This window comes from Mytilus edulis, chromosome 1, assembly GCF_963676685.1.
Source record: "Mytilus edulis chromosome 1, xbMytEdul2.2, whole genome shotgun sequence".
In the NCBI taxonomy this organism is placed as follows: domain Eukaryota; kingdom Metazoa; phylum Mollusca; class Bivalvia; order Mytilida; family Mytilidae; genus Mytilus; species Mytilus edulis.
Window position 1 is genome coordinate 18,821,251 of NC_092344.1, and position 17,287 is coordinate 18,838,537.

The window sequence follows — 17,287 nt, forward strand, 5'->3', positions numbered from 1 at the left end:
GTTTTAACATCGTTTATAGCATATGCTTATGATTGAATCGTTTTTGTAGCATTCTATTGAATAAATATCAGAATATTTCTCCTTTTTGTCCTTGTGGTTGAAATATTGATATTTTTATGTCTGACCTTTGACCTCAATTTCACAAAATTGTGACCACTCTGGATTTTTACGACCCAACTTTTCTTATTGTACACGTTTTCCTCTTTCAATCGATATATAATTTAGGTGTGTGTTCTTCCGGACCATTAAAGTTTTAAAAAATGAACTCTGGTTGCAGTACTAATACAAGTGAGAGGTTTATGCTAACTATAAAACTAGGTTTAATCCATTATCAGGAATCTACATAAGGAAATGCCCGTACCAAGTAAGAAATATGACAGTTGTTTTCCATTTTGAATTCTTTTTGAGTTCAGTATTTTTGGTATCTTACTTTTTGAACAATTTGAAGACATTTTTAAAACTGAAATTATCTAGGTGTTAGCCAGTTATGACAGATGTAAAATATTGAATTTGAAAAAAAGGCATATTTTGGTATATGTAAATTAGAAAGCAATCAATGCACAAATTAAAAATCAAATATCTATTTTATCTAAATATGAAAATAAGAAAATTTGGTAAGATTGCCAATGAGACATCAATTCTCCATCAAAAATCATTTTGAAAGAAAGATTAGGTCTACATACATGAATTATCCAGTAAGAAATAAGTTACAATACAATAATATTTTTATTGTTAATTAAAGATGCCTAAAAGAGCATCATAATTACAAAATAAAGCAAAAATATAATATTGCAGTGTTCATTGCACATGTATATTGTATAAAACTGGCAAAATTAATGATTCACAACATTAACTTGCACTCATTTGTTTTTAAAAATCTTTTAGTCCAGAGACTGACTATCACATAACAATATTTTTAACAACTTCTGGTTTCTCACAGCCCATTACTAGTCATATAAATTATAAACATATTTTCTTGATTTTTTTTTTTTCAATTAGGATATGTATTACATGATAAATTACATGACAAATTGCCCATGTACAAATCTTAAAACCTTCTAAAATTATAGAAAATAAAAAAAAATCATTATTTGATATCAGCACAACTGAAATTACAAATAATCACCATTTTTTCAAGTTATTTGCAGTTTTCAGCATATTAAACTATTTATGTAGGACACTAGAAAATATTTTCCTAAAAAGTTGTTATAAAGCCAATTATTTCTACTGAAAGAAATCACTTAAGGTACTCTTATTTTTTCATAAAGTATTGTGCAGTCAGACATTTTGAATCAACTTGTAATATATGTAACGGGCCTTATGTTCGTAGCATAAAGACTATTAAAAGTTGGAAGAAGGTCAATTTCTGCTACTGGAAGTACATCTCTCTTCCTCTATACAGATTGTAGATTATGTTTACTATTTATCCTTTTCTGTAGAGGTAACTTATGTTTGTTTGTGATGGTTCTGGATTAACTTTGGTTAAAGATTTCTTTCTTCTTGCAAATCCAACAGCTTCTCCCACCAAAATCAACACTGCTAAACCACATCCTTAAAAAAGACAAATTTAATCTGTTAATCAGGTGTGTTTTTTGAGATTCTGATTTCATGACATGATGAAATCTTGGAGTAGTTTAAAATATCTTTTCAAACCTTTGGGAAGCACATAACTTTAAAACAGACTGTAAACAAGAATGTGTCCACAGTACACGGATGCCCCACTCGCACTATCATTTTCTATGTTTAGTGGACCGTGAAATTTGAATAAATTCTCTAATTTGGCATTAAAATTAGAATGATCTTATCAAAGGGAACATGTATACGAAGTTTCAAGTTGATTGGACTTCTACTTTATCAAAAACTACCTTGACCAAAAACTTTAACCTGAAATTTGCACTATCATTTTCTATGTTCAGTGAACCGTAAAAATGGGGTCAAAACTATAATTTGGCATTTAAATTAGAAAGATCATATCATAGGGCACATGTATACTAAGTTTCAAGTTGATTGGACTTCAACTTCATCAAAAACTACCTTGACCAAAAACTTTAACCTGAAGGGGGACAGACGGACGAACGGACGAACGAACAGACGGACGGACGCACAGACCAGAAAACATAATGCCCCTCTACTATCGTAGGTGGGGCATAAAAATATTAAATTAGTCAGTCAATGAATCAAAACTGCCATGGCAACAATTATAAATACCACACGGAATCACAATTCATTGTAGATTTTTTTTATTTCTAAGAAATAAAATTAATACTGTTTTCATTTTTTGCAATAAATGTTTTGTCCTAAACCATTCAGGGAGAAACCCAGTTGAAATAGAACAAAAGAAATAGAGCTCTTTGATAAAGAAGGTAATAAATGCTTACTGTAATGTTAACTATACATTGTAGTAACAAAAATTAAAAACGTTAATAGAAACAAATACCAGATGCTTCGCAGGGCGCAGCTTTATACGACAACAGAGGTTGAACAGTTGGGGCAAGTATGGACACAACATTCAAGCTTGATACAGCTCTGAATTTGGATTGTGATTAGACACAGAATAGGTTTCTGACACAGAATGAATGTGGTCTAATGAACTTAAAATTTTTATTTTGCTTTTGAGCAATACACTATGCTATTGAATTTCAATCCCCTAAAAAAATAATATCTGAAGAAATTTTCCTTTTAATTTTTGAAGTCTGAAATCCCTTATTCCAAAAATAATCTAAATTCAAATTTCTAATGGAGTTTGCAACAATAACTACTCATTTAAAAACATCATAAAATATTAAAATATAAAATGACATACAGTCATGGTTAAAATAATCTAAATTCAAATTTCTAATGGAGTTTGCAACAATAACTACTCATTTAAAAACATCATAAAATATTAAAATATAAAATGACATACAGTCATGGTTAAAATTAATATTAATTAATAGTAACTTTTAAAAATAAATTTACAGGTAATCATCTCAAGACAATCATCATGTCTTAATACATAATTTTTAAGCAGTGAAAGGGAGGTAATCAAACATATTAACTGGTATATATAACAGTAGTCTTTAAATGAAATTGGATTACCTCCCTTTCACTGCTTTTTAAGTTTTTTAAGAGTAATGTTAGCCACATTTATATAAAAACATCCACTTGTCAACAGTAGTGGAGTTATATCCTTTTGTTGCAATGATAGCAATTTTGGTTGGACAGCAGATATGAAACACGATAGTGGTCAAAAAATATTTTTAAATGTTTATAAAGAAGCCCCATCTCCAGCTATTTCAAAAGTTTACCTAGCTTTTTAGGTGAGCTGAAATTAGACTGTTGATATAACTTGAATGTGTAACCTTCAGAAGTAATATGATAATTCATTTGAATAAATTAAATTTGAATGCCAAAACTTTTCAAAAACAAGAGTGCACATGCTGAAATGTCTCGCCTTCTATACTACCGGTAATCATTGATATCTATACTATTAAACGAGAAGACCTCATTTTGGGTGTCGCTTCTCTTCTTTCCACAATAAATTAATCAACACGTCTCTGTGTCCTATAGGTACAGTGCATAGTCGCATTTGTCATCCATTCATATGATTATTCAGATTGAGTTATTTTGGGAGAAAATCGAGAAAAAGGGCATCCGGATATTGTCCCGTCATTGGACAAAATTTTAAGTCAGATTATTCTTCCGGTTTGCGTTTTTCTGTATACTTTGAACATACATATACTACGAATAAAGTGTATTTTCAGAATGCTATCTGCTATCATTTTCAAGTTTACTACCCACGGTGGACACAGAGTTTATTAAATAGAGAGGGTCTGTATACTATATCAATGACCACCATGGATCGATTAAAAAACTTAGAATTGAAAGTAAATACATTTTATTTATATAGTGAATGTTCATAATATACAGATAAGCGCTAAAATTATTCATGTGCACTTTTGATACCTTTTCTGAAATTCTCCAGTCATTAAATCTTTTACAAAATTCATTGATTACAAAAAAAAAGAACATGTAGTATGATTGCCATGTTGACAACTCTCCACAAGAGACCAAAATGACACAGAAATTAACAACTATAGGTAATCGTACGGCCTTCAACAACGAGCAAAGACCATACCGCATACTCAGCTTTAAAAGGCACCGAAATGAAAATGTAAAACAATTCAAACGAGAAAACTAGCGGCCTTATTTATGTACAAAAAATGAACGAAAAACATATATGTAACGCATAAACAAACGACAACCACTGAAGTACAGACTCCTTACTTAAATGTTCATAACATACTAAATGTATATTCATATTGAAATTGATAGAAAACCACACATTGGGAATTTTGGAAATAAAGGAGGAGGGATAAAAAAAAACATTTTCCTGTCCCCAATAACCTGTGATTTATGATAATTTTGCTGAAATTCTCCAGTCATTCAATATTTCACAAAATTCTTCCAACAACACTTTACATACTTTAAACTACGCTCTGAATGCCCGCGATTTCACGGGTGTGTTCTAGTTATGTTGATAGTCCTAAGTATAAAGCTAAGCTTTATTACAACTGTCACATAAACTTAACATTAACCAAGATAACTAAACAAAGACCAATGAATCTTGAAAATGAGGTCACGGTCAGATGAACCATGCCAGGCAGACATGTAAAGCTAACAATGCTTCTATACAACATATATAGTTGACCCATTACTTATAGTTTAAGAAAAATAGACAAAAACACAAAAACTTAACACTGTGCAAAGAACCGTAAAAATGAGATCACGGTCAAATAAAACCTACACAATTAACATTAAGATCATAAAATATTTCCATACACCAAATATAGTTGAGTTATGGCATATATAGTATTAGATAAAAAGACCAAAACTCAAAAACTTAACTTTGACCACTGAACCATGAAAATGAGGTCAAGGTCAGATGACATCTGCCCGCTAGACATGTACACCTTACAATCATTCCATACAACAAATATAGTAAACCTATTGCATAAAGTATGAGAAAAACAGACCAAAACACAAAAACTTAACTATAACCACTGAACCATGAAAATGAGGTCAAGGTCAGATGACATCTGCCCGCTAGACATGTACACCTTACAATCATTCCATACAACAAATATAGTAAACCTATTGCATAAAGTATGAGAAAAACAGACTAAAACACAAAAACTTAACTATAACCACTGAACCATGAAAATGAGGTCAAGGTCAGATGACACCTGCCAGTTGGACATGTACACCTTACAGTCCTTCCATACACCGAATATACTAGACCTATTGCTTATAGTATCTGAGATATGGACTTGACCACCAAAACTTAACCTTGTTCACTGATCCATGAAATGAGGTCGAGGTCAAGTGAAAACTGTCTGATGGGCATGAGGACCTTGCAAGGTACGTACATACTAAATATAGCTATCCTATTACTTACAGAAAGAGAGAATTTAACATTACAAAAAATCTGAACTTTTTTTTCAAGTGGTCACTGAACCATGAAAATGAGGTCAAAGACAATGGACATGTGACTGACGGAAACTTTGTAACATGAGGCATCTATATACAAAATATGAAGCATCCAGGTCTTCCACCTTCTAAAATATATAGCTTTTAAGAAGTGAGCTAACACCGCCGCCGCCGGATCACTATCCCTATGTCGAGCTTTCTGCAACAAAAGTTGCAGGCTCGACAAAAACCAATTGAGAAAGTAACCTGAATGAACAAATAATCCAACATTCTTATGACAATTGATATGGAAAACTCTTAAACATATCAACTGACTTATTTTTTTAATTATAAAAAAACCCCTTAATTTACTCAAGTAATCATACAACTTTTGCTTACCTAGGCACACCCACCATGACCAGTTCATGGGAAACGCCAACATCACTGAAAAGAGTCAAATATATAATGAACTGATGTGTGAATTTGAAATAAGATGGAATTAAATAATAACTCAATAACTGTGAGAAATCTGAGATTGGTACTTTGTATCTTTTTTTTTGTTTGTTTCTAGTACCAATATGATGAACATTTTATATGTGCCTGTTAAAAGTCAGGAGCCTGTAATTCAGTGGTGGTCGTTTGTTGCTGTTTATCATGTTTGTTTTTTGTTTATTATTTTGTACATAAATCAAACCGTTGTTTTTTTTTAACAGGATGCACTAATGATGATTGTGACAAAGTTTGGTAAAATTTGTCTTGGTAGTTTCAGATGAAACTTTGGTAAAAGTTAACGAAGATGGATGACAAGTGATGAGAAAAGCTCACTTGGCCCTTCTGGACAGGTGAGCTAAAAATTTGTAATGGATAAAATACTTTTATTCTTACCTAGACAGGAGAGTAATATGTGGATTACTGAGACAGTAATGGCATAATCCCAAACTCTAGACCTTACTAGCACTCCAAATACCACACCACAGATAAAGTAGGTCACCTCCATTGATATCACATTTACTGAAAAAATAATTCAAGAGAATGAACAAGTCTTCTTTTCACCCATCCTAACTTGACTAGGGAAATATGTATTTTCTGTTTGAAAGACTGATTAGGGAATACACAAAACGTTTTTAACTGGTTTAAAAAGTCTGACATTTTAAACTTTAAATAATTTGATATAAATATAAAATATGCATTGAATCAAAAACATCAATGCATAGGCGGATCCAGGGGTCCCCTTTTCGTGGGAAAAATTTGGTTGATTATATAGGGAATCATTGAAGCATGACTGGGCCCCCCCCCTTAGGAAAAGTTCTGGATCCGCCACTGCAATGTTTAATTTTAACTCATCATTATAGTACTTATTTTCAATAAGTATCAACTTTATGAATATTACTCATGATTGCTAAAGGGTGTTATCTGACAAACATTTGTTCCATACATGTATGTACGCCTGACTGTTTATCATGTTTAAATTGCTCTGACATTTATCCCATATAGTACTAGTTCTTTAATGATATTAAGCAACAGATTTGGTACTGTTAATAATAATTGCAAAGAAACTATGCTCGGTCACTTTAACTATTGATTTTTGTATACACTACAGCTTTCTAAATATATTAGCAGTTACATTGTAGCAAGACCTCACTAATATCTAATACTATCTAGGTACTGAGTTACAACATTATTCTCTATGGTCCTTCTTACCCAATTCTTTGTCTTTGTACACACTGCAGCATTCTGATAAATCTATCCATGATTCAAAATCAAATGGGATTTTTCCATCAAAATTTGATTGGCTACAAAAGAAAATAAATTTGTTACTCAATATTCATATCCTTTTTAATATGATCATACATTTCATATTAAACCCAGTATCCAATTTGTTTTGTAAATAGTTGGATGGGTCAACAACCTTAAATTTTAAAGTTTCAATTAAGGTTCCATTATTTACTCCCCTGTTTTTGGTTCAGTTTTATTATTTTGAAAGAAATATTATAAATAAATACATTATGTTTATAGCAATGTACTGCTTATTCATGAAATGAGCATTAATTTTCCAGAAGGTAAAGTCTACGTAAACAAGTCAATTCAAATAATGAAATTCCTCAGTTGTTTTGAGGGGAAACACATCATATTTTGTAATGTAAAGATGGTTGCTTTAAGACATAAATTTTTGAGAGAAAAAGCTCCAAATGGATGATCATATCAAATTGAGATTGTGTCAAAGAGACAACATGTCAAAGAAAAAAGCATTTTTCAATACTTGTACAGTTTATAGCATATATTTCTGAAAGTTAAGCAAGCATTATACATCAGTCATTAAAGGTCAATGTGTGCGGTAGGTCTTATCACCACGGAACACCCCAAAAATTAATTTGCATCTGTAATAGTTATAAATAAGAAATACTTGATGCAAGCTATACTTTATTGTAGTTTTAACATGGGTAGGCATTATATTAGTGATTATTTTTGACCGAACGATACTGAGGGCTAAAATAACATGAATGTAATGCCTATATGTAATTTCTATGTCCGATTTGCATAAAGAAGAGCGTTTGTGTAGGCTCTTCCATGAACCTCCCTTATATGTTTGTAAACAAGCAAATGACTGACGTAATTTTTCAGAGGGAGGAGTTTTGAACAGCCAGCATGAATGGTTGTTGTATCTAGGTCAAATTTGTCAATTTCTAAGTGCAACACATGACAGCCATACTTAATGAATTAGAAACAATATGTGCATCATTTAAATGTTTGGAAGTGCTTTAAGTTAATGAAATATATTAAATGCATGCCAATTTGATAAAATACATTATTCTGCAGTAGTACAAAAAAATGTAAATATACGCATGCGCAAACAAATTTTTTTAGATTTAGAGCATGGGTTTGTTCACAAAGCTAAAGAAGCACGTCATATTAAAATGTGACCTAAATATAATATATTTAAGTTATTCATTTAACAAATAATAAGATTAAGAGACCAAACCACTACTGCCACTTGACACCTAAAATGATAATTTTTTTTTCAATTTTTTCTTCTTCTAATAAATATTTGTACTAATATGAAAAGAGACCCATATCAAAATCCAACCAATAAACAGAGATCGAGAATACTTAAACTGATTACTAATTATGAATATATTTGAATTTTATTTGAAATATATATATACATACATGATATCGACTTTCACATAAAAATGATACACATCAAAATCTAAACATTTATTAAAATTTTTGTATATTAATTAATTTTATTGTTTTATTGTACATGTTGTATAATATCACCTTTCTTTCTTAGTGGTTGGTCTTTTTTTTGTGTGTTCAGCGGTATTTGATGGTGAAAAGACCCACCCTCATGTGTGTAACCAATGCTTCATGTACAATGTATGTATATATTTATGTACTGGTAAATTCCTCAGTTATTCAAAGAATCCCTCAAGAGCTGCGAGGGTACTGTGGAGTGGAGTCCATGTACACTCCCTATTGGGATTAATAGAGATGTGTCTCTAACTTATTTACAATGTTAAATATTTACAAGGACAATCCCCATCCCAACACCAGGGAGTGTCAGGATACCGTTCAGAATCTGTTATTAAGGTGGAGGAAGCCTAAGTACTTGAAATGACCCACCAGGCTGCTCAGTGGGAACAAACAAACCGAACAGATATCAGCAGATTGATCTCCAGATCAAAGTTGGGAGGAACTTTGACCAACCAAGGCCACAAAAATTCCCATTCCAGTTTAAACTCCGGTCTGGGTACCTGAGATGTGTGTGAGAGGGTGAAAATCACCCATTTGATGTACTGATATTTTAAGCACCCGAGTGAGAATCTAAATTGGGACCTTCAGCACTGTAGCCATCAATCTTAACCACTTAACCAGGAACTTGCACTTCATTCCCCTTCAATGTCTGCCAATTATGGAGGGTAGTAATGGGGGTACCTTCATGACGAATAACGGCAAAAATTCATGTTAGCGTTAATTTTTTGTGCATGACGATAAAATGAACACTTTTTTTCAGGATAAAATAAATCAACTGATTTAGATGAATCATGTTAAAAAATTATTTTCCTATAATAACTGTGACGATAATTATTTGAGACCTCTGACGATTCACAATGTGAATATTTTCAAAAATCCCTGTAAAATTTTAACCAATTTGACGCTAACAGTAGCTGAAAATGACCGTTTAACGCCTGAGGGTAAGGGCATTTCTACCCTCATAAATAACATAATGATTATGAGGGTAACAAAACAAGATACCACAGGAGTTTGAAATCCTATCAATAAGGGGGTAAAAATATACCAAAGTCGACTATCACAGTAGAGCTTCTCTCGAAGAGAGAACCGAGAGAATCATCACAGTCGACTTTGGTATATTTTACCCCCTTATAATTTGATAGGATTTCAAACTCCTCTGAAGATACCTAAATATATGGGTGCACATTTTGTACCATATCTACCTAAATGAGGCGTAGGCAAGACTTCCAACAGCAAAGTAAACTGCATAAAATGTGACAAGGCACTTAAGGAGGTTAAGAACAATATCTTTTGAAGATATGATCATTTCATGTTTTCTTTATTCTGGTCGAATATTATCTCCCCTCATTTATCATCTTTATACTTCCGTTTCATTTCACAACATCGAACAAAGAAAATGCATGAACTTCGATATAACAGATCGATCGATTTTGTTAATTTGTTTATATTTCAGTACACTTTTACGCTATCTTACAAAAAACCACATCAGCATGACATCTTCTAGAATAATTAATAAAGTCCGGGAAAAATATTCATTCCCTTGTTTTTGAAAGAAAATCCCGCCATATTTTCCTACTCAAATTCATACGCGATAGTACGGAAAAATTTGTAGTTATTTTAAATTTCCTGCTCAATGCTTATAAAAAATAAAATCTAAAATATTTAAATATCTTTTAGACTTAATATTTGTATTTAAAATGCAAACTATTAACGAAAAGTAAAATCTTAATGAACTATTTCAGCGCGACACAGACAGGAGATTGTGAGAAGGCAATGGTGTCTGAACGATAACTGAAAGTATTTGAAATTTTGGAGCCTTCGGGATGGTGAAGACAAGGAATAGTATAGGAGTAACAGAAGAGTCTCCTGATACATTCTTGTCTCTCAGTAGGGATCGGGCGAATAAACCTCAGCGATCCGTAAACTATGTACGTTGAAAAAATAACAAATTTCCGACAACCCGTCACAAAGACTTTGTTCATATCATTCAGTATAAAGATTCATCTGATTCCAATAGCAAATATCATTAAATGATCACGTAATGTCGTTAACAAGTCCAAATTATTACAGGTGCATTTGAAATAATCCAGTGATAACAGACCTAACATAATAAAACACACTGTTTAATTAATAACATTAATAATATGACCAAACAGAAAGTAATAAAAACAACATTTACTAAAAGGTTAATCTTTGCTTTGAAAACATTCTTCCTTATCAATTTCAATGAATTTATTTGGAAATATTTACCAGGCATGCAGATACTTTGCCGAAATCCCTATTGGATGTACTGTATCAAGAGGCAAGACACTCACATCATAGTGTCAAAGCCTTACATTTGTCATATTGATAATAAAAGCTTATTTCATATAGACTTATTGTTTTGTTCTAATTCATGGAAGGAAGTTACATTTGCAACTTGTACCACTAAAAGTCATTTGGTACCATACACCTAATCGCTATTTGTCCGTCATTGCTGGAAATCACACAGGTTCCAGTAAAATTTGACGTCATAAAACAAAAAAAGTGATTGTTGTTGACGTCAAAAGTTCTAGCGTCCGGGTCAGCCGGGATTAGCGATAAGGTTTATTGCAAGCTTTTACTGCAACAAAAACGCCAACATTAACGTATCATTGCAAATTCGTTCCACTGCAACCTTCTTCTTCTTCCTTAATTTTACAAAACAAATCATAAAAAAAATAAACAAATACAGAAAAAATCTTTTTTTAAAAATAGTTGAATTCTTGAAATTATACCAAAACTTAATTAAAATTCAGACAATATTTATAACGTTTTTTGCAAATCTTTATAGAATTTCTTAACTTTTCTGTGTCTTTGGGTTTCTATTGAAACTGCCCCATTTTTATGTATCCTTATTAATCCATGGTTGATGACTCGATTTATTCATCATGTTACATGTAATGTTTTTTAAAATCTTCGACTGCCCTTAGGGCCTTGCATGGTGGTTATAACATTGAGCATTGAATATTGTATACATAAATTTCATACTTTCTAAATTTTGGTCTTAAACAATATTAAACTTTAAAACAAGATAAACAAATTCTCTCAATAAATACATTTGCTTTTAGAAACAATTATGAATACCAAAATCTATCCAATGCTACTACCATGACTACAAGTAATACAATGTACATAAATTGTAAATTATTGAAAATTTAATCAAACAGTTAACAGTAAAAGTTGAATAATATACTGTCAAGGGAGACAACCAGAGTTGGCAAAATCTTTTTTCCCCTGGTGGTCCTGGAAGAAAATCTGCTGGTCCTCACTATTAAATCTATTGAAAAATACTAAAATTGTGTCAGTCCTATGCAAAATTTTGGTGGTGAAATCCTGAGGACTGACACTTTTCGCGAACTCTGGACAACAAAGCAAATCTGCTACAGTTTTCTTTATCCAATTAGCCAGCTATAACTTGGTAATTTTTACGGACTGATGCCAGGGGAATTGAGTGAAATTTGAATATAGATTCATCATTAAACACCAGCTGCTTGCATTTAATAATAAAATTGAGAATGGAAATGGGGAATGTGTCAAAGAGACAACTACCCGACCATAGAAAAAACAACAGCAGAAGGTCATTAACAGGTCTTCAATGTAGCAAGACATTCCCGCACCCGGAGGCGTCCTTCAGCTGGCCCCTAAACAAATATATACTAGTTCAGTGATAATGAACGTCATACTAATTTCCGAAATTGTATACAAGAAACTAAAATTAAAAAAATACAAGACTAACAAAGGTCAGAGTTAGTACCAGTTTGCTCTGTTACAAATTTACAGTGGTACAAGGTTTATTAGCCCCAAAATGGGGCATTATGTTTTTCTATATGTGGGTCAGTTCGTTCGTCAGTCACTCTGTACTGCTTCAGGTGAGTTTTTGGTCAAGGTAGTTTTTGAAGAAGTTGAAATTCAATCAACTTGAAACTTGTTCGCTATGATATTATCTTCCTCATTGAAATGGCAAATTAGAGTTGACTGAACATAGAAAATGATACTTTCCTGCTTCAGGTTAAAGTTTTTGCTCAAGGTAGTTTATTATGAAGTTGAGAGTACACATGTTTTTCTATGATATGATCTTTCTAATTTAATCTTACATAACAGTTTTGACCCCAATTTCACGGTCCACTAAACATAAAAAATGATAGTGCGAGTGGGGCATCCATGAACCATGGTCCATACTTGTTTCCATTCTTCTTTAACCCTTTCCTCCATAATGACGCCTTTTGACGCCACCCCCCCCCCCCCTTGCTCCATAATGACACCTTTTGACGTCTGTGTAGTACCTCAGTTGAAGCACTGTGATTACAAAGTGTCTGCAGTTGACTTAATAAAATTTGTATCCAATATGAAAAGGAATATCATAGGAATATCCGACTTAAATTTATTTGATGAAATAGTTGTTTTTCGCAATGCCTTAATACTTTAAAGCATATGTTCAGCATTTTATTAAAAAAATCCTATGCGAATCAAGTATGCGAAGAAAAAAAAATCAATGGAGGAAAGGGTTAAATCTATTTTATTTGAATTCTTTTTTACATTTGTATTCAAATTGATCGTTTCTTTGTAGGAATCACATAGTGATGAAAGCGACGAAGTTCAAATTGCAGATCTTGACCATAGACAAAAAGCACAATCTCCTACCCTGAGAAGAAGTAGACACAGGTATTTCAAAATTGATTTTCTTTTTTTAAAGAAAAATGAGATGAAAAATAACTTAGACTTGCATGGCTCAAAGAAATATTGTGTGTTAAAGTTTTCCTTCCTGAAAAGTTTTGATTTTGTATAAACTTAAATCAATCTAAGTTCAGAACTTATCAATGTACAAAATCTAGTGTACATAACCACCAGTAAATCATCCAACCAAATTTAATCGTTGATTTTAACGAATTGAAACTCCTCCAACTTATTGCTTGTAGGATATTTTAAAGTTACAAAAAGTAACAATGCTTGAGCAAGCATTCAAACAAACAAATCATCAAAAATTTGCTCAACAAGTAATTGTATAATAGCTTTACTAGAAAATGGGAAATCTAAATGATATTATTTGTGAAACTGACAAGATTATAAAAATATGTGTATGTACCAAACCACTAAAAGTTGTATGATGACATTCATGGTTATATATTTTCAGGAGGTACAAAGAGGAAGATGAAAGCAATGATGGTAAAAAATGATTTAAGAATGCTTTTAACATAGGCTCATGGGAGAACGTGTCTTTAAATTGATAGTTATCATACTTATTTTTAGCTCTAAGATAAAACATAGTTTACCAATGTCCATTCAAAATAGGAAAATATATGATTGCCAATTGGAAAGCTATTTAACAAAGACCATAGTATGTAAATGAAAGCAATAAGAGATCACAATAGGGTCTTAAACAATTAGCAGAAACCATATGGAGTAGTAAGATATAAAATTCCTTACTTACACAAAATTGAAACAACTCGACCAGAAAAGAAATCTGTCTGATTAAGGTGTTTTGGTTGTTTTCCTCCATCTTCTATTTTGTAGTAGCACTAGCAGGGCCTTTTTTTTTTAATTAGTTGGTTTACGGACAACTAGTGTCAAAGGTCGGAGGAGGTAAAAAAAATAAAAATAAAATAGCAATCTTAGATTTTTTTTTTGTTCACGTATAACTGTTCTGAAAAATTTGAGTTGGAGGAAAAAAAAAAAAAAAAATGCTGTTCATTCATGACATTACAGGGGTTGAGGAGGAGAAATAGTTTAGCTCTTATCTTGATATGCTTTGCATTTGATGGATGGATGGTCAATTGTTGTTTAATGTCTAGTGGCTAATCAGATGCATAATTAGGATGAGAATATGATAATGAGAAATGAAATGCTAAACTGACACACTGAGCCAGAATTTAAATGTGGTAGCTCACAAGGTAACAGTTCCCCCAAAGATATGTTACCTTACCCAAACACATTATTCTGACTCCTTTAATAATTGCAATTGCAGCGTGCTTGGCGAAGAAGCAGCAGATACCAATTTTTAAGTCTTTGATTTGACCGGGTCAAGGTTCAAACCCAAGATCTCTCACTCTCCAGGTGAACACAATACCATCACATTTAAGGTGCACGTGGTCTTCACGTATGAATATATGTGCATGTTTGACCCAAAAATCTTTTGAGGACAATATACTTGACATAAACAAATTTCTTTGATTTATGAAATGTTTGATAATCAACTGTGTTCATGATCCTATCATGCTGATGAAGAAATAGCAATGTACCAAAGTTTGACTAAAACACATATTTTGTACAGACAAGAAATTTGTTAGCATCTAAATTATGCATGAATCCCGTTCGCTGAAAAGTGGAAATGGTGGCAGTACGTTGACCATCAAAGTTAATATTCAACTGAAAGTAGATGAAGCTGTCAGACTCCATGGTCCTCCCTCGTTGGGATTTTGAATTCGTCTGCGTCATTTCGAAGCTTTTCAAAATACGCCGTTCACTACAAACGCTTTATTGACACAGACAAAACGTTTTGGAATGCCTCGGATTTTTTTATTCACAGCACTCGAAAAATCGGGTCGGCGGAATAAAAAACAACACGAAATCAAAATTTTAATTTTATTTCACTTTTAAACAAAATCGGGTCGGCGGATCCGTAAACCAACTAATTAAAAAAAAAAGGCCCAGGTAACAATTGGTCTAGATCTTTAATGAAATGGGCAAATTTTGGGAGTAGTATGTGTTTTATCATATTTATTGCTGTATTTTCTAAAAAAAAAAAAAAAAAAATAACAATATTTTTGTTTGATTCATTTTAAAGATAAAGATATTTTATTTCCTAATCATAGGGCTCATAACAAGCATGTAATCACATAAAGTGAAAATAGAAAGCCTTTCTCTCCCACTCACATACACTCACACATACAACTATTGTTCTGATTAAGGATGATTGATTTAACAGTACAACATGTAAATGAAAAATAAAATACAGATAAAAATACAGACACAAATTTTTTTATGAGGAGAGTCAGTTGCCTACATTTTGCCAAATAATGGGAGATAACTCAGATAATATGGTGAGATAACTCATTCAAAGTAATTTTATAATAGAAAGTGTGTTTTGATTTCTATATTTTAACCTTTACTCCATAATGACACCTGTGTGGTACCTCAGTTGAAACACATTGACTACAATTGCCTGCAGTAGACTTAATAAATTTGTATCCAATATGAAAAGGAATATCATCGGAATATTCGCCTTAAATTTGTTTGATGAAATAGTTGTTTTGCCATGCATTAATACTGTAAAGCATATTTTCAGCATTTTATTGAAAAATCCTATGCAAGTATGCCAAAAAATAAATAAAAAAAGGAAAGGGTAAATATGTATCAAAAAAACAAGTCCGGTGACACCATCTCCTCACATTGTATCTTAAAATTTTATGATATTGTTTTCTATTTATCACACAAAATTGGATTTTGCATGCATAATCTATACAAAATCTGACAACTTTGCACAACCTGTAGCTTGAAAAAAAAAGTCATGACCTACACTTTTTATTATATATTTTGGAAAAAAGAATGACAAATTAAAAAGTCTATGGATTTTAAATAAAATGACTAAAATGTACAAAATAATAAATAAAAAAATTATTTATCTGATAGACAGCAATCAATTACAACAACTGAATTGCAGCCTCCGAAATTGGGACAGACACAAGCTCTCAACCCTGCCCTCCCCTGGATCAGTGGTTAAACAGTGCAACAGAAGAACAAACTAAAAATTAATAGAAAAGGGCTTAACTCATTAGATCTATTCAAAGAGCAAACAAAATTTATAGTGAATATTGTAAATATTTTTTATAAATATGATAATTGTGATTTCCCAGATGAAATAGATGCTGTTAGTTATGGAAGGGCTAGGAGGAGATCATGGAAATATAGCAGAAATAACAATGCAGCAGATGGAGATGTTAGAAGAAGTAGCAGACAAAGAAAAATGATTTATGGCACATTTGACCAGAAAATTTTGGAAAAAGCATTGTATATGAATGGAGATGATATGCAGCCAGGCAGGAAAAGAAAGAGAAATGAAGTTGAGCTTGTTGATGTTGAGGTACTTTTCCATGTTTCCAGTTTATCTGTTTATAATTATTTCACGACTTAAAGTTAAAGAAATTTGTCACAATCCATTTAACATGGTACTTCTTTAGACAGTAGCAGTTTCTGATTAATATTTAAGATCAATTAGGTCCTTGCTTATTGCAATTTTTTTTGATAAATTTGATCACTTTATCCTTCTAGAAACTGTCATTATGGAGAAGAGCAACATAAGTGATGATTCTTTATATTATAGTTTGTCTTAGTGATTTCTTTTGATTGCAGTCTCATTTTTGTCAATCCAGTGCTCTTACTTATTGTTTTCTCCTTTCTGGTTCCCAAACTTTTTTCATTTTTGTTCTGTGGAATAAAAAATAAACTACTAGAATATCTGTAAATTTGAACAAATGAACAAGATGTCAGGCAATTGCTGTGTAAAGCTGAAATTGCTGGAAAACCAGAAATGGCAAATGAAAAGTAGTGGCCAAGGGATAGTAAAAAA

The 17,287-nt window shown here is 32.0% G+C and overlaps 2 protein-coding genes across 6 annotated transcripts in view; one reads left to right on the forward strand and one right to left on the reverse strand.

Moving 5' to 3' along the window:
* Positions 1-713: 713 nt before the first annotated feature.
* LOC139525804 (putative transmembrane protein 244) lies at positions 714-10,276 on the reverse strand. Of its 2 annotated transcripts, none has more exons than XM_071321120.1 (5): positions 9,906-10,276; positions 7,150-7,241; positions 6,334-6,459; positions 5,848-5,892; positions 714-1,551 (listed from the first exon to the last, which is right to left on the reverse strand). In XM_071321120.1, exons 1-5 carry the CDS (start codon positions 10,007-10,009, stop codon positions 1,424-1,426), a joined length of 495 nt encoding a protein of 164 aa, XP_071177221.1. In that variant the 5' UTR covers positions 10,010-10,276; the 3' UTR covers positions 714-1,423. The 2 variants fall into 2 exon arrangements, with proteins under 2 accessions (XP_071177221.1, XP_071177223.1); XM_071321122.1 differs by having other exon boundaries at positions 9,870-10,047.
* A 172-nt stretch (positions 10,277-10,448) lies between these two features.
* The window catches only part of LOC139525715 (ATPase family AAA domain-containing protein 2-like), a 34,740-nt gene continuing 27,901 nt past the window's right edge, over positions 10,449-17,287 (forward strand). For all 4 annotated transcript variants that reach the window (XM_071321113.1, XM_071321115.1, XM_071321114.1 and 1 more), the window contains exons 1-4: positions 10,449-10,631; positions 13,292-13,386; positions 13,856-13,887; positions 16,575-16,801. In XM_071321113.1, coding sequence (XP_071177214.1) covers positions 10,527-10,631; positions 13,292-13,386; positions 13,856-13,887; positions 16,575-16,801 — 459 coding nt within the window. In that variant the 5' untranslated portion in view covers positions 10,449-10,526. The remainder of the gene's footprint in view (positions 10,632-13,291; positions 13,387-13,855; positions 13,888-16,574; positions 16,802-17,287) is intronic.

What these genes read in the sequence shown, in the direction of transcription:
- LOC139525804 (XM_071321120.1), bottom strand. Translation starts at nt 10,009, where the DNA reads ATGATCATATCTTCAAAAGATATTGTTCTTAACCTCCTTAAGTGCCTT. An exon ending in CATATTACTCTCCTGTCTAG is followed by an intron (nt 5,893 to 6,333) that starts GTAAGAATAAAA and finishes GACTCTTTTCAG; the next exon opens with TGATGTTGGCGTTTCCCATG. An exon ending in GTCATGGTGGGTGTGCCTAG is followed by an intron (nt 1,552 to 5,847) that starts GTAAGCAAAAGT and finishes GTCTTTTTTAAG; the next exon opens with GATGTGGTTTAGCAGTGTTG.